The 18,531-nt window shown below is 42.0% G+C and overlaps 1 protein-coding gene across 1 annotated transcript in view; it reads right to left on the bottom strand.

Moving 5' to 3' along the window:
* The window catches only part of UBAC1 (UBA domain containing 1), a 29,848-nt gene extending 11,658 nt beyond the window's left edge, over positions 1-18,190 (bottom strand). Inside the window, exons 1-4 of the mRNA XM_024206644.3 lie at positions 17,968-18,190; positions 8,547-8,667; positions 4,010-4,083; positions 960-1,067 (exon numbers count right to left, since the gene is read on the bottom strand). Of these exons, the coding sequence (XP_024062412.1) occupies positions 960-1,067; positions 4,010-4,083; positions 8,547-8,667; positions 17,968-18,105 (441 nt within the window). The 5' untranslated portion in view covers positions 18,106-18,190. The remainder of the gene's footprint in view (positions 1-959; positions 1,068-4,009; positions 4,084-8,546; positions 8,668-17,967) is intronic.
* Positions 18,191-18,531: the final 341 nt, after the last annotated feature.

Genomic DNA, 18,531 nt, shown 5'->3' with positions numbered 1-18,531 from the left:
GCCTCAAACTCCACGTATAATCAACACTTTTATGCAAGCAAAATGCAGTCACACTTTATAAACGATTTATAAATGGAACCTTAAATGATCAATAGATGTATTATGTTATTAACCCTTTAAGTATGTGAGGTGTTATAAGCACATCAGCATGAGGCATTATAGATGGTTATAAGCAACCTACTGACCTTTTAGACTAACATTTGATTAACCCATTTATTAAAACTTCTATTAAGTATTCATTAATCCTTTACAAATGGAACCTTAATGTAACCCAGAATGCAGTAGAAACTTGGAATTAAAGTTTATTTTCTGCGGGGAACAGTTTATAATCACACTGGTCTTTTAATTAAGATCTTTATTAGAACCATGTAGGTAGCCACTAAGACAAAAGATCAGGTACGTTTTTTTTTTTTTTTTAAATTCCTTTGGTGAAAAACATGGAACAAAATGGGTAAATATTTTGTACAGGTATAGGGCAGTTTCGCTATTATGACCATGTATGAGAGAATGCCCTAAAACCAGGGAATGAAGATCATACTTCTCTTTAAAAACAACAAACACCACATTCCTCGGCAGTATTTCCAACCAAACTTTGCACTGCTGTGCTAGTGCATTAGAATCTGAAAGTGCCTAGGCTTTATCATTCAGTGAGAAATACAAGAAGTAAAACACAGCATAAACAGGGAAAACCTTAATTTGATTGTTAAAGTTCAGTTTTAAATTACCTATGCTACTGGTATATTAAGCATGTTTCCCCCCGCCCAATGTATTATTTTTAACCTGAGACATGGACCATACATTTTCACTTATTTCAAAAGAAATAAGCAATAGGCCCCAGTTTCAGTGAAGTCTTCAAGACAAGATGAACTAACCTATGGATGTGGCAGAGAAGGGTTAAATCAGGGAGGAAATCTAGATTTAGCATGTAAATTAAATGAGATAAAAAGCACCATACTTACATCCCTCATGTTGTGGTGGGCCACAGTGCGATCTACATTGCGAGAGGGCAGATTTGCTGTTGCTTTGAGAATAGCATCCTTATCGGGAGCTTTCTGTTCCTGCTTCCTCTAACCAAGAAAAGGAAGCATGGTCAGATTTTGTAATTTGTTATCCACTGAAATACAGTCATAAAAATGATGCTATAGCCGACTGATTTCATAGTCTCTTGTAGGCAAGCAAGTGATGTAAAGTAACTTGTGACTAAGGGAATTGACTAGCAGTGCAATTGGTTAATAGCACTAATACTTTGTAATCACAGGGCCAAATCAGACTTGCTGTGTCACATTTTTCATAAAAATAAATCAGTTTTCCCACATTCTCCACAGGGCCACATAGTGCTTTTCACTTAACTATCCCCATTTTGCAGATGGGGAAACTGAGGCACAGAGAGGAGGGAACTGACTCAAAGGTCACACAGTGGCAGGAAATAGAATCCAGGAGTCTCCATTCCCAGTCCCATGCTCTAACCACTATGATATGTTTGTGACATTATCTGATTAAAACATGACCATATAGATCATTGTTGCAACCACTGTTATATATTTGCAGAAAATCTTGTACAAAGGTTGTCAAGTGAGGTGTCTATGAAAAGGTTATGATTTGCTGGTTATGGTTACGCTATCTGTCTGCATTTTTGTATTTGAAGTTATAAGTATTGTCTCTATACTTGGATTTCAAGTGTTTGCTCCTGGGGTAACGCCCACAAGGTAGCTAGCCAGCACATATTGGAGGGACTATTCAAATTGAGTGGCCCATCAAAAGAACATTTAACTGACAATGGACCATGGGAGACGGCCATCTACATTTAATGCAATTTCCTGCTGTGACTAGGCGAAATGCACGGACATGGAACTTGCCCATGTGACTCCAAACTCCATCTTGTTGCTGTAATTTTCCACAGTAAGAACAATGGGATGCCCTCCACATAGCAAAAGCTATAAAAGGCCCTGGAAACACCTCCATTTGGTCTTCAATCCTGCTTCTTACCTCTGGAGGAACTTTGCTATAAACTGAAGTTCTGAACAAAGGACTGAGTGACCCATCCAAGCTGTAGATATATTCCAGAGACTTGACTTAAGCCAGCCGTTTATTCCATCACTGCTACAAGCCTGAACCAAGAACTTTGCAATTACTGTATGTATTTGATTATTTTAACCAATTTTAACTCTCACCTTTCTTTCTTTTTATAAATAAACCTTTAGATTTTTAATTCTAAGGGATTGGCATCAGCATGATTTTTGGGTAAGATCTAAGCTATACATTGACCTGGGTGTGTGGCTGGTCATTTGGGATCAGAAGAACCTTTCATTTGATGAGACTGGTTGTAAAGAACCACTCTGAATCCAATGTTTTTGGTGGTGATACAAGAACTGGAATGCCCAAGGAAACTGCTTTTAGGACTTCTTGTTAACCAGTGTGGTGAAACAGGAGTTTACTTTTGTGGCTGGTTTGGTATAACTTATGAAAGAATCACCACCAGATTTGGGTTATATTTGCCCTATTTCTCAGCACTTTGTTCTGAATTTAGCATCCTCAGCTGTGGCCCACTGAGCCACAGTTACAGTGGCGTAGTTGGCAGGATAGGCTAACTCAGTGGGCTAATCCCAGCACCTCAGGTGACACCCCAAAGGGCCCAAACCCGTCACAATGTTCCTTCCCTGTAGGGCACTCTCTTCAAACGTATCTGTCTTCTGTTCAAAATTAGTAAGGAGATGTGAGTTGTGTGAACACCTTATGTGCCATTTAATACTGAAAGCGCTGCATTGTTTGTAAATACAGTGTGGGGAAATACAGTGCCCTAGACTAGCTCCAAATTTTCAACAGACAGTCCAAAAATGGAAGGCTTGAAGTCCAAAGACACAGATGCACAGAGGAAAGAATGTGTGACACGCACAGCAAGACCCCAGAGGGGCAGTGCACAGGGAAATACAGATACCTACAGGAAGCAAATGGCAGAAGAGAAAAACAGGTTTGCACATACAAGCAGAGACCTCCAGCAAATCACAAGGACAAGCAAAGGCACAGCTCAGTACATCTGCAGATGATGGCAGCTACAGCACCACCTGGGCAGAAATGTCCTTTTGGAGAACGTGGACGCACTGTAATAACAATTACACCCTGAGGGGGGGAAAAAGCAACCCACTGTTATCCCAGTTGGAGATAAAGTTGAAGTTCTAGCAGGGCCAATGCTTGTGCCCCAGAGTATGTCTACACTGGAGCTGGGAGCCAGCCCTCCAGCTCCAGCCGACAGACTTGTGCTAGTGGTGCTTGCTGGGGGGAGGGATAGCTCAGTGGTTTGAGCATTGGCCTGCTAAACCCAGGGTTGAGAGTTCAATCCTTGAGGGGGCCACTTAGGGATCTGGGGCAAAATCAGTACTTGGTCCTGCTAGTGAAGGCAGGGGGCTGGACTGGATGACCCTTCAGGGTCCCTTCCAGTTCTATGAGATAGGTATATCTCCATATATTATATTATTATTTAATCCGCTAAAAATAGCTGTGTGGATTCTACCCCCTGGATCCGAGCTCCCTGCTGGTGCTGCAACATCCCCACAGCTATTTTGGCTGGCTCCCAGCTCCAGTGTAGACAAACTCCTAGAGACCTGGTTACAGGGCCAGAGACCAGGTGTAGCTAAAGACAGAAATTAGAGCAGCTAGACACAACTTTCTAAAGGGCAGATCTATCTGAAGGTACAACATGGCACAACCTAAAATAATAGTTTTATTCTGTTATTAGACATTCAAAGATCAACCTTACAGCATTTCCACAGAGCATATCTATCCTGTTTGAGGCAAACATTACTGTTAGTTTACAGTTCCAATGCTTATGGTGTTCTCTGGGAAGTTTCAAAGGAACATGACTCCTCCTGAAATTAATTTATTTAATCTTTAATTAAATGGATGCATTTGCCTCCATAAATAAATAGTGAACACCCACAGCTACGCTTTTCCAAATTGTTAATAAAAGGGGGAAAATGCAAACTAGAAAAACATACATATCTTCTGAACTTACTTTTTCCTCTGCTGATACTTCTGCCATTTTGGGAGGCGGAGGGGGAGCTCGCTTCTTTACCAACAACAAGACATCTAGAAAGAGAAGATACTGGAATATGTTAGACGTAACATGCAATGGGCCACGGTCAGGCAATTTAGAACGAAAAATTTACAAACTGTAAAATGAAGGATGTCGGGTTTGGGCTAATTGCTCCTGTATTCCCCCTGCTTGGTCCCTCGAGGACACCCACTGAGAGCTTCCAGCTCCCAGATGCACCTCTCTTAAGCAGAGACCTGTATTTCTCTCCCTGCCGACTTGGGTTTTAAGGCTGCATAGCCCCCCCAACACCCACTGTGATGACCCTGCAAGCCAGTTTGCCTGACAGACTTTGCCAGCAGCCGCTGTGCATTGCTCTCTCCCCCCGAGGGCCATGAACAGCATAATGCCAGCAGTTACAAGGTACTGCTCAGCTCTTTCGGAGCTAGCACCTTTATTCTTGAGGTAAAAGCATTACAGAGTAAAACAAAACAAAAAAAACAAACAAACAATGAAATTTCCTATATGCATGCAAAAAGCTTACCAGAGGTCACCCATCAGTCTTATGGGGCCAAAATCTTCCCAACCCTTCAACGAGGGTTGGGGCCCTTGGACAGAAGGTCCTGTCCATTTGCTGGACCAGAAAGAAGGCCCGAGCCAGTTTAAAAACAGCTTTTTATGCCCCAAACCCTTTCTTTGTTGGTCTCTGGAAATCCACTTTGCACCAGTACATACCAGCCGTCCCAGAGGGTGGGACCTCTCCAAAGGGGTTTCACCTAAGTCACCCCTTCCTGTGTTTGGTTCCTGGAGGAGCTGTGACAACCCTCCCCACTGGAGTTGCATACAATCCCTGCCCCACAGTGATAAATACAATACAGTCCCCAGAGAAATTGCATGTGGTTGCAACATCGGTCACATTAGAAATTGTAAAATGAAGGTTTTAATAGAAATGGGGTTTTGTTTGCATTCTTTGCACAGTTTCAGGGATTTTCCAGATTTAACCGTTTTTGGATAGAAACATTCCCCTTCTCTGTTTGCAACTCATGCACTCCAGCATTATGCTAGTGCAAGCAATCCAACTGCTGCATCTCTATATTAGGGCATAAAAGTCAAAAAATTAAACTGACAATGAAATCACTGGACAAAGTTAAACTGACTGGTCTATGGGTCAGGTGGAGTGATGTACAAAGAGTAAATAAAATGCTGAAAAGTTAGATTTGAACAATCCTTTCAGTTGTAATCATCTGAGATATTGCTGGGAAATGGCTTATTTTAATATGTGCAGTTAAAAAGTCAGACCTTTGCAGCCAAATTCTGACATCAGTTAAACAACGGTTTTATCCTGGATTTACAGTTCTAACAGAATTCAGAACATGGTTCATCATTAGTTACACTTCATCTACATGTTAAACCCGCTTATCCCTAGTTTTGCTCCCCGCCTCCCCCCTGCCCCAGGAAAGGAGCTCCTTGTGGCCCCAACTCCCCTAAAATGGATTGTGCTGTTTGCAAAAGTGACAACTGCTCCACCACAAGAATACAGTAGCAATGAGTTCCCTGCCAAACTAGAGGCTGGAAAGAAAACCTAGAGCCAAACCACCTATGGTGTTCTCTACCCTGGGGATTTGCCCTAATTATAGCCATGAGTAGCCAGCCACCTGTATAGCTGCACCAGTGCAAACCCCTAGTCTATGCATGTAAAGCCACTACCTGCAACGGTGAAGCTTACCCCTACTTGAGGTGCAAATGGCAGCTTAGAGCAGCTCGCTCTGCTTAGACTAGGTGTCTGCCCCAGTGACTGCCCACCAATGGCTATAACTGGAGCAAATCTTCTTGACAGATAAAGGTAAGTCTGAAAGATCTCAGGTCACATCACATGCTTTCCCTTTAGGCTTTTCATACAAATATTTTGCACTTACAAAAAGAACCTTTCTTCCAAATCTTCTTCTTTAAATCCATTGGCTTAATTAAGTCTCCAGTACCCCTGTGATGTAGGTCATTAATATATCAATTTACAGGAAGGGGGGCTGGGGAGACAGGCATGTTGAGGCCTAAATTAATGGGAGTTTCTGAAAATGTATGTGCCCAATATAAATAGAACCCAGTTACCTGACTACTCTAACCTTTAGACCTGCCTTTGTCTCACATTAAGCCTTTTTGCATTTTAATTCTACAGGCTAAACACACACCTGGAGCAATTCCACTATAACCAGCGGAGTTATACTAGGTATCCATTCTGATCTACACCTGCAAAGCACACCGTAAGCCTACAGCGCTATAAAACTGAGACGCTGAAATAAAAACTTCAGAAAGCAACATAACCCCACTATTTGACTTGGAGACCTGATCTGATAAAGGTGGTTTCTTTCTTTTTTTAAAATCTATTATTTTTATTTACTTATAGCCAAATATTAGGGCTGTCAATTAATCCCAGTTAACTCACGCAATTAATTTTTTTTAATAGTGATTAATTTTTTTGAGTTAATCGCAATTAATCGCACTGTTAAATGATAGAATACCAATTGAAATTTATTAAATATTTTGAATGTTTTTCTACATTTTCATATATATTGTATTCTGGGTTGTAACTGAAATCAAAGTGTATATTTTTTATTACAAATATTTGCACTGTAAAAATGATAAACAAAAGAAATAGTATTTTTCAATTCAATGCACTACATCATTTGTATGAGATCTCTTTGTTGTGGAAGTGCAACTTACAAATGTAGGTTTTTTTGTTACATAACTACACTCAAAAACAAAACAATGTAAAACTTCACAGCTTACAAGTCCACTCAGTCCTACTTCTTGTTCAACCAATCACTCAAACAAGTTTGTTTACATTTACAGGATAGAATACTGCCCTCTTCTGATTTACAATGTCACCAGAAAGTGGGAACAGGCATTTGCATGGCACTTTTGTAGCCGGCATTTCAAGATATTTGCGTGCCAGATATGCTAAACATTCGTATGCCCCTTCATGCTTCAGCCACCATTCCACAGGACATGCTTCCATGCTGATGATGCTCGTTAAAAGAATAATGCGTTAATTAAATTTGATACAATTTCCTCCCAAGGTGTTCAGTATGTCCCCTGCTCTGTGTTTTACCCGCATTCTGCCATATATTTCATGTTATAGCAGTCTAAGATGACGACCCAGCACATGTTGTTCGTTTTAAGAATGCTTTCACTGCAGATTTGGCAAAACGCAAAGAAGGTACCAATGTGAGATTTCTAAACATAGCACTCAACCCAAGGTTTAAGAATCTGAAGTGCCTTCTAAAATCTGAGAGGGATGAGGTGTGAAGCATGTTTTCAGAAGTTTTAAAAGAGCAACACTCTCATGCGGGAACTACAGAACCTAAACCACCAAAAAAGAAAATCAACCTTCTGCTGGTGGCATCTGACTCAGATAATGAAAATGAATGTGCATCGGTCCACACTGCTTGGGATTGTTATCAAGCAGAACCCATCATCACCATGGACGCATGTCTCCTGGAATGGTGGTTGAAGCATGAAGGGACACATGACTCTTTAGCGCATCTGGCACGTAAATATCTTGGGATACCAGCTACAACAGTGCCATGTGAACGCCTGTTCTCACTTTCAGGTGACATTGTAAACAAGAAGTGGGCAGCATTATCTCTTGCAAATGTAAACAAACTTGTTTGTCTGAGTGATTGGCTGAAGTAGGACTGAGAGGACTCACAGCCTCTAAAATTTTACATTGTTTTATTTTTGAGTGCAGGTTCTTTTCTACATAATTCTACATTTGTAAGTTCAACTTTCGTGATAAAGAGATTGCACTACAGTACTTGTATTAGGTGAACTGAAAAATACTATTTCTTTTGGTTTTTTACAGTGCAAATGCTTGTACTCAAAAATATATATAAAGCAAGCACTGTACACTTTGTATTCTGTGTTGTAACTGAAATCAATATATTTGAAAATGTAGAAAACATCCAAAAATATTTTAAAAATTGGTATTCTATTATTGTTTAACAGCGCGATCAAACAAAATTAATTTTTTTAATCGCTTTACAGCCCTATCAAATATCCAAAAGCCAATTCAAAATAAAAGTATGCATGGAGTGGTATTCATAATGGTCTAATTTGTGTTTACCATCCTCAAACACAATTGCAAAGGGTAAATGCTGTGCATTGTATGAATCTATTAGACTTATCTGATTACAACTCTAGTTCCTTTTTTTGTTTGTGTTAAAACAGATTTACAAAATAAAAAAATCATTTAATCTACTGGCTCAACTACTGTATATAATTCATGTTTTTATTTCTTTAAAAAAAAACAATGTTGCAGCAAGCAACAAAAACATATATGATAGTCTAAACACGTTCTATTTCCTGTACCTTTTAGCCATTTTATCAGTGCCCTTGTCTCAGAACCCAGAATAGGCATTAAAGTCAGAACTTGGCATGCACCTCACAATTAAATACAGTCTCATGTTACTAGGCTTACAGGCTATGATTGCATGAATGAGGTTTAATCATAGAGCTCTCCTACCTTTATCTTGAATATTTTCCTCCAAGACTGTTTTTGTATCTGTCAGCACCTTCTCTGAAGTAGCATGGATCAATTTATGATGCGTTATGCTTTTTGGATCCTCTAAGCTCCCAGGTACACACTAGAGAAAAATAATAAATACTAAGCATCAGAGAACAGGAATAATAAGGCTACTGCATGAATCACTGTACCTCATATTGAAGGGAGTTTCCACATTTGAACTGTGCCAGCATTTACCAGTCTCTTAATAGCTTAAGTAATAGGACAGTGGTTCTCAAACTTTTGTCCTGGTGACCCCTTTTCACATAGCAAGCCTCTGAGTGCGACCCCCCTTATAAATTAAAAACACATTTTTATATATTTAACACCATTATAAATGCTGGTGGCAAAGCAGGGTTTGGGGTGGAGGCTGACAGCTAGCGACCCCCCATGTAATAACCTCACGACCTCCTGAGGGGTCCTGACCCCCAGTTTGAGAACCCCTGTAGTAGGACAATATGCCAGAGGCTAATGCACTGAGTATAATGTGCACTAAAGAAACGGAGATTTGAGTCATGGTGTAACACAGTACTCACTGTGGTAGTGAACAAGCAAATGGGTTTTTTTCCCCACATAGCCAAGTGCCCTGGCTGTGAGGGGAAAACATCCAAAAGGAGGATTGCAGATCTATCATAGTGATGCTTTTAAAATTAAAAGCTGGAAAAAAGCAATATCTAGGTTCCTGCTGCCTGACTGATGCTCTAAACAATTTTTTGAAACAGCTAACTTCAAAGACCAAACCCTGCAGCCCTTTCACGTATGGATGGTCCTTTGGACGTCAGTAGGCTACTCATGTAATAAATACAGGATCAGGCCTCAAAAAACTGAAAGAGAAATGTCAGGTAGAAATATTTGGTAAGATATAATATTTTATTATGAGAATTTATTTAATCCGGTGATCCGGAAAACATGACAATGAGAGACCATTAATTTAACATGATCAGAGAGGGTTAATTTTGTTTCTTTCTCCTTAAAAAGTGACAAATTAGTCCAAAAACCCTTAAGACTTTTCATATGAAAAATATAAGGCCAATGCTGAAATACTGCTTTAAAGTGGTAGGCTTCTCAACTGGAATTGTTAGCATTTGATTATCAGCCACTGCCTCCCTAATGTGCATACTCAGAGCTTCTATGGATTTTTTAAAAAATATGTACTGCTGAGAAATATAGGTTTGAGCCGTAAATAATGTCCTATGTTCATTTCAGTCTGAGCACCCCAGGAGCAGTCACGGTTCAAGAGCAAACTTCTCTCTCTCTCTCTCTCTCTCTCTCTGTTACTTTACTACTGAAAATTCTTCCGCTCTATTCCACGCTGAGTAGGTCGCAACTGGAGTATTGTGTCCAGTTCTGGGCGCCACATTTCAGGAAGGATGTGGACAAATTGGAGAAAGTCCAGAGACGAGGAACAAAAATAAAGGTCTAGAAAACATGACTTATGAGAGAAGATTGAAAAAACTGGGTTTGTTTAGTCTGAAGAAGAGAAAACAGAGGGGACATGATTACATTTTTCAAGTACGTAAAAGGTTGCTACAAGGAAGAAGGAGAAAAATTGATCTCCTTAACCTCTGAGGATAGGACAAGAAGCAATGGGCTTAAATTGCAGCAAGGGAGGTTTAGGTTGGACATTAGTAAAAACCGCCTGTCAGGGTGGTTAAGCACTGGAATAAATTGCCCAGGGAGGTTGTGGAATCTCCATCTTTGGAGATTTTTAAGAGCAAGTTAGACAAACACCTGTCAGGGATAGTCTAGATAATACTTAATCCTGCCATGAGTGCAGGGGACTGAACTAGATGACCTCTCGAGGTCCCTTCCAGTCCTACGATTCTATGGGTTGGGGTGATGCAGATGGTTTGCAATTTTCTATCACTAATAAAAGCAAACATTTCCTAATTCCACAGATAGAAAGGGTTTGCTAAGAAAATTGCTTTAAAGCCGAACCAACAATTTCACTTTTAGTAGATGACATTTTTGAGCAGCTCCTTCAGAAGAACTGGAGGTGAGGACAGTAGAAGTTAATGAAGATCTGCATTCAGTGAGCCAGTTTCTGATCTCAAGTACATCAGTAAAACACCACGTAGACTGGATTTACACTGGTGTAAGAGCAGATTCTATCACACTGCTCAGGGGTGAAATCTCTGGGCACTAGGACCAATATACAGACAAAAGGGAGACTTGGGGGAAAGATTGACAGCTCAAATAGTAGCAATTAGGCCTTCAAGTTAAAAGGCTGAAGAAAAACACTGAGCCTTTAAAACATTCTTGCAATACTGAAGGCTGCAATGCCGCTAGCAGGCATCTCCTTCACAAAGAGTGTTAAATGCACAAGCCTTCTGCCTAATCTAGCAATCACTATTTGCTCACACATTATCATATGTAGTGATACTTTGCACCTCTATTGCACCTGGCAGAGGATCTCACAGCACTTGAAAACACCAAGCACCACAAGAACTCCTTGCTGTACAGAAGAACACACAAATATAGAAAGAATTTCTGTGTCTTGCCCCAGGTCCCTCAATGGAATCAATACCAGAGTTAGCCTCAAGACTCCCTTTTGGCTGTAAACCACTAGACTGAACAGTGTTTTCTGTAGCTTTTCTTCTTGATCTGAGAAATATTCACAGTACGTCTAATTTTTCCTCCTAGTATTCTATGTCTAGAAATGCACCAACTGTTAAAAACAGAAGTAGGGTACTGGATCATTTGAAGATATTTTTGCAGCATATGTCACTGCGTTCTGATTACGAAACCGGAAACTCAAAACTCCTGGGCTTGCCATAGAAATGCTGTCAGAAGTTAGATTATAACAGTGCCCAGCAATGCCAGCGTACTTACAAAGCCTGACACAAAACCAGGGATTCTCCTCTATCTCGGAAAAAAATCTGATTAGATTAAGGAAAACCGTTCTCTAGCACCCAGTATATAAATTAAGACTGTGCATAAGGCCCACCACAGGTGTAAATTGGCAAAATTCCACTGAAGTCAATGGAGCTCTGCTGATCTACACCAGCTGAGGATCTGGCCCTTTTTGTCCAGGTATCAAAGGAAGACTGCACAGGATTAAGCTTTTGGTAAACTCAGCACATGTAAGCATCTAGTCTCTGAATGTATGTAGCCCAGTGAAGCTTTAGAAAGGAGCTTGGCGTTTTACCCTGCTTGGCTATTTTAGCATTGCGACACAAAATACGAATCCATCCACAGCTTGAACTGGCTCATCTTCACGCGAGAATGGTTCAGTGACCCAGAGTGACAGACTCCCAGAATAACATTACATCAGTGCATCTAGAGGCTTCTCATTTGTTCCAGGGGAAACAGGGAATGTAACAGTTGAAATGTTGGAAAGGGAGAAACTAAAATCACTGAAGCCACAAGATTGATAAAGTCGCTCATCTCACCCAGGCAACTCACTGAGGCCAAGCAAAGCACTTAATAACCACAATCTTGCTCACAAAAATGAAAACAGAGCTTTCTGAACGAGATTCTTTTCAATATACATTTTTATCTAAGCATTTTTACTCTGTTCTCTGCAAGTGTCTTTCCCTTCTAAAAGAAGGTATTTACCATCGACTTCAATGGGTTCTTTGGTACTTTGTAAACATTAGTATTAATCTAACTCTGGGTTTGCAGAGTGCTTTTAGAATCCATGATCTCGCCACCTGCCCTGCATTCAGTGTGGTCATTAGAGAGCTCAACCGTTTGTTCCTTTACTTATACTTGTAAAACTATGGTAAACTTGTAAACTATAGTTTGTAACCTGTCCTTTAAATCAGCTTCTGTACCCAATGACTGGAAGATAGCTAATGTAACGCCAATATTTAAAAAGGGCTCTAGAGGTGATCTAACATCAGTACCGGGCAAATTAGTTGAAACAATAGTAAAGAATAAAATAGTCAGACACATAGAAGAACATCAATTGTTGGGCAAAAGTCTACATGGTTTCTGTAAAGGGAAATCATGTCTTACTAATCGATTAGAGTTCTTCGAAGGGGTCAAACAAACATGTGGACAAGGGGGATCCAGTGGACATAGTGTACTTAGATTTCCAGAAAGCCTTTGACAAGGTCCCTCACCAAAGGCTCTTACGTAAATTAAGTTGTCATGGGATAAGAGGAAAGATCCTTTCATGGACTGAGAACTGGTTAAAAGACAGGGAACAAAGGGTAGGAATAAATGGTAAATTTTCAGAATGGAGAGGGGTAACTAGTGGTGTTCTCCAAGGGTCAGTCCTCGGACCAATGCTATTCAACTTATTCATGAATGATCTGGAGAAAGGGGTAAACAGTGAGGTGGCAAAGTTTGCAGACGATACTAAACTGCTCAAGAAAGTTAAGACCAAAGCAGACTGTGAAGAACTTCAAAAAGATCTCACAAAAATAAGTGATTGGGTAACAAAATGGCAAATAAAATTTAATGTGGATAAATGTAAAGTAATGCACATTGGAAAAAATAACTCCAACTATACATACAATATGATGGAGGCTATTTTAGCTACAACTAATCAGGAAAGAGATCTTGGAGTCATCGTGGATAGTTCTCTGAAGACATCCACGCAACGTGCAGCGGCAGTCAAAAAAGCAAGCAGGACGTTATGAATCATTACAAAAGGGATAGAGAATAAGACGGAGAATATCTTATTGCCTTTATATAAATCCATGGTACGCCCACATCTTGAATACTGCGTACAGATGTGGTCTCCTCATCTCAAAAAAGATATACTGGCATTAGAAAACGATCAGAGAAGGGCAACTAAAATGATTAGGGGTTTGGAACGGGTCCCATATGAGGAGAGACTGAAGAAGCTAGGACTTTTCAGATTGGAAAAGGGGAGACTAAGGGGGGATATGATAGAAGTATATAAAATCATGAGTGGTGTGGAGAAAGTGAAGAAGGAAAAATTATTTACTTGTTCCCATAATATAAGAACTAGGGGCCACCAAATGAAATTAATGGGCAACAGGTTTAAAATAAATAAAAGGAAGTTCTTCTTCACAAAGCGCACAGTCAACCTGTGGAACTCCTTGCCTGAGGAGGTTGTGAAGGCTAGGACTATAACAGGGTTTAAAAGAGAACTGGATAAATTCATGGAGGTTAAGTCCATTAATGGCTATTAGCCAGGATGGATAAGGAATGGTGTCCCTAGCCTCTGTTTGTCAGAGGGTGGAGATGGATGGCAGGAGAGAGATCACTTGATCATTACCTGTTAGGTTCACTCCCTCTGGGGCACCTGGCATTGGCCATGGTCGGCAGACAGGATACTGGGCTGGATGGACCTTTGGTGTGACCCAGCATGGCCGTTCTTATGTTCTTCTTATACATCAAACTGCACCAGTTTTATCACAAGCCTTCAGCTCCTGATTTAAATTATTTCTGAACACCTCTAACACATCAACAGGGCTGCAGTGAGATTGTTTTAGCTCTGCTTTGCATACCAGTGACTTACAACTAGTCCTTCAGCATGTTAACTGCTGATCTAAAGCCAAAGACTGCATTAGAATCTAGGATCAATCAGAAGCGCCTAAAATTGATCTAACGAGGTACCCAAAATGCACGAGAAGAGACCATCAGTGATTCGTTTGATCTCTGAACACCATAGGGATGCTACTTTTACAAATCCTTGGATTAAGACTCTTCTGTGAAAGAATATGGGGCTGATAACTCTAGGAGAGATAGCTTAGATTAAACTACAGAGCTTTGCATCCATTGGTATCATATTGGCATCTTGCTAGGAATCCAAGGGCTGCAGTTAATCTTTAATTTTTTGTTTAGAGTATGCAAAATTGTGGATACGCAACCTTAATATTTGCTTGCATTGCTATTTTCCTTGGTAGACAAAAAGATATTGCTGAGAGTTTGTGTGTTTTTTACTTTCAACAAATTTTTGTTTGAAATTCTATTGTTTTGCTTTTCTAGTTACAGCAACAGTGTGTGGGTTGTTAAAATTTGCACTACACACCTACAATCTGACTCCAGGGCCATCTGGTTGCAGCATGCCATTGTCTCTTCCTATCACGCCACCAGACATATGGTGGACAAAGACTGAACATCCAGCCAGACCACCTTAAGGATTTAGCTTGAGACTGATCTGGGAGGAGCTTGACCTGCAAGTAGGCTACAACCCTTTGGGATCCGTCACAATGATGAAGATATTGTTCACCTCTTAAAAGTGACAAATCCCCCATGTTAGACTCGTGTACCCTACTCTTTGCTTAACATCTGCTCATAGGAATTATTCCAAAATGTCCGCACCAATAATAGTGTCATTTCCTGAACTGCCAACTTACCAACTGCTCAAGTGCAATGTAATTATGCTCACTTGTGTGTGGTTGAACAGACCTTTCAAAAAATCTCTTTAAATACTGCCAATTTCAAAACCAGAACTGGGCAAATTTGGGTCCTCATCTTGCAAGATGTTGTGTGCAGGTAGACCATGGCACCAAGACCCCGCTGAAGTTTGAAGGGCTCCACACAAGGGCAGGCATTTTCCCACACAGAGCAGCTTGTTGGAGTGCGGCCTTGGTTCACAGATAACTGGGGGGAAATGCTTCTCTTTTGTTGGCACAAACACTTGCAACAGAAACCCCTCCAAGAGTAAAGATAATTAGGGATAAAGAGCTGAGTGCAGAATTAGTTAGGAAAAGACATCAGGATACTTAATGACAACTTTGGAGCTCAGTGACCTTTTGGAAGTTACCGGAGGGGAAAGGGGGGGAGAAATGGAATGCCTCCTTTCCTTATCCAAAGTAGGACTACATAATGAATGTTACTTTCTACTACTCACAGCAACAGTGCTTGCAGGGGCTTTGGGGAACAGATTAATTAGCATCACATTAGAGGTGGCTGCATCAGTTATCTGAAGGTGCTACCAAGATTCATTACAATATGCTTGTGATCACTAGACAAGATTTTTCCATTTCCATTTTTCCTCTTCACAAGGTTATATATTATCCATAATGGTTATGCAAATCCACACCATTACCACTAAGAAGCAGACAGAATGAGATGAAACACCACTGCCTAGTTATCAATTGTCTTCTGCCCCGACTCACATTACCTATAAGCACTTCTTCAATTAGGCTTCCTGAAAATTAAAGGTCTTTCAGATCTGCACTTACGCATGCAATCATTGTGCCCCTCTGCTTGGCAATCCTCACACCACTCTTGTGCTTAATCACTCAGTTGGGCTGAATAAGGATAGCAACATGATAATTCTCCATGAGCTCTGCAGGATGTGGTAGTTCCACACCTATTCTATAATGCAGAGGCACCCTAATTTTCCCAACCAAAGGTTGCACTGGTACCTTACCAAGGGCCACACCCACCCTGGATAAAATGAAGCTGTTCTCCAAATACAGAGACTACAGGTCCTAGCATGCTATGAGCTGAGCAGATGACCCTTTGCATCAAGTTGGAATATGCATGCTGAGACCTGTAGCTTCCAGGGGTTCCATATTTTAAAATAAAACAGTGAGGGGGCACATTATAAAATTTCTGTGTACTATATTTAGCTCATTGGCCACCCTTACTGGAATGGAATCACTACACATCTAAGAGACAAAACCCTTTACTTAAAGTTATGTAAGCAATATAAAGTGTAAACATAATTATAGAATTCTGGTATAACTGCTTGCTCTCATATCATGTGTGTATATGATATATATTATATATATAATAAGAGACACAAAGCTTCACATTTCTATAACATTTTGCAGAGGAGAAGTGCTTTGCAAGCCAATATTCTTTACTCCTCTGAGAAACAGGCAAGGACTTACTCCCTCCCCCTCCGCCCCATTTTCAGTTACACAGCCATTTAGTGTCAGAGTCAAGGTTAGAACTCAGGAGTTCCTGGCTCAGACAACTTGAACATGCTGTCTTGGCCCAGGAATTGCATCTTCTGGGGCAAACCATGGTAACAGTCTCACGTACTGAGATCCTATAGGTTACTGTAAAAAAAACGAGGAGTCCTTGTGGCACCTTAGAGACTAACAAATTTAGTTAGTCTCTAAGGTGCCACAAGGACTCCTCGGTTTTTTTGCTGATACAGACTAACACAACTACCACTGAAACCTATAGGTTACTGTATTTGTCACATTTTACTGAAAAATAGAACAGTCATTACAAGCTTAGAATTTCAGTCCAATAGACCCACCAACAAACTGACCCATTTACTTGATGAACAACAGACCCAGACCCTGTCACCAACAAGACATGCATGGTAAATAAGCAAACCAGAATGAAAAAACCCTCTGTTTCAGCCAAATTTCATCCAATGGCACCTTTACATATTCTCTCTTCAGTGCAATCAGTTTCCTAAAGGGCAAAGGACTGTGAGAGGTGTGAAAGTCTTAATGGATTGAAGGCAAGGAGAACATGAAACCCACAACATTACTGCACCAATTAAGCAGTAGTGATGTAGTAGGTAGTAATCTTCTGAGAAAGTAGTACCCCACTGTCAACTTCAAAGAACTTGTAGTTATTACCCCTGTTCTTTATGTTTGTTCTGAAAATACAGAAAACCAAGGAACAAATATTGCAGTTGCTTGTAGGGAATCATCCAAAACCACTTCAGCAATTTCTCACAAGGTGTATGTGCCAACCCATACAATATTGTGAGTATAAGAGCTAGAAATATGTAATCTAGGGGTCCCATGAATCCTAACTCCTGTAGTTAAAGGTTGCGGAGCAATTCCCATATTAACCCCATTCTCCCCCTCCCCCGCCCCCCATGAACTCATAACTTTCTGAAGCAGGTGTTCATCTCATAGGCTGAAATGCACCATGCCTCAATTTTGGGGGTGACAATTAAAGGTCTTTCAGATCTGCACTTTGCTAAACATAGCAAAGAGGGAGCCGGAATGGAAAACAACTCTCTATATACAGGACATGGGGTGGGGGGGAGAAGGACATACAAAATCTGAAATATTTACTACCAACTGCAGTATTTACCTGGGCCAGCAGGCTCAGAGGTCAAACAGGGTATGAAGCCTCAAGATTTTAATGGCACCCCCTAGGCACAAGCCCCGCACCACCACCAAGGACGTGCAACTACAGTCAAAGTGTATTTAATACAGGACCCCCTCACACACACTAAATACAGTCAAGGAAGCTTTTCTTTTGGGGTGGGGAAAGAGGCAGAGAGCACTATGAGCCCCGCCCCCCCGGCTGGCTACAGACAGTGGGGGTGGATGGTACTGAAGCTCCCCGCCCCCCGGGCTCACTCGGGGCCTATTGCCAATGCTCTGCAGACAACCCCCCCCCCCCCCCCCGAACCCCCCCCGGGCCGCAAAACCCCCCCCGGGCCCCCCCCCCCCCCGGGGGGGGGGGGGGGGAGGGGGCCGGGGGGGGGGAGAGAGGAGAGTGGGGCCGGGGGGGGGGGGGGTTCCCTTACGTGCTTCAAGCACCGCTCCTTCAGCTTCTCCACCGTCGTGTCCTCGGGCACCTCCTCCAGCCACTCCGCGCCCTCCATGGAGCAGACATGGAGCCGCAGCACCCGCCCGGCGAAGATCTTCTCCTCCTGCACGAACATCGCGCCCGGCCGCCCTCACCAGCCCGCGGCCATGGCTGCTGCTCCAGCGGCCCCTGCGGCCGGCTGCCTGGGGGAGGGGAGCAGGGCCCGGCTCCTCGCTCAGCGGCCCCCCGCCTCACACACGCCCTAGGCGCCAGCGGCAACTCCTGTCACAGCCGCCTTGCGTGCGCTCGCCGTCCCCGCCGGGGCCTCCGCCAGCCGCACAGCACCGGAAGTCGGGGGGGCCGCACTGCATGCTGGGCCTTGTAGTTTTCTCTGCCCTCAGCGGCCTGCGGGCGTGTCACCCAACACCGGAAGTGGAAGACGCCCTGCATGCTGGGACTTGTAGTTTTCTCCGCCCTCCGCGGCCTGCCAGAGGTTGACACCACTCCGGAAGTGCGGGCCCAGGTGCCTGTTGGGAGCTGTAGGTTCCCCCCCCACCTCCCT

This window comes from Terrapene carolina, unplaced genomic scaffold (genome assembly GCF_002925995.2).
Source record: "Terrapene carolina triunguis isolate 2854851 unplaced genomic scaffold, T_m_triunguis-2.0 Scaffold238, whole genome shotgun sequence".
NCBI lineage: Eukaryota > Metazoa > Chordata > Testudines > Emydidae > Terrapene > Terrapene triunguis.
Note: the sequence above shows the minus strand (reverse complement) of the source record. Positions and strands in the feature narration are given on the sequence as shown.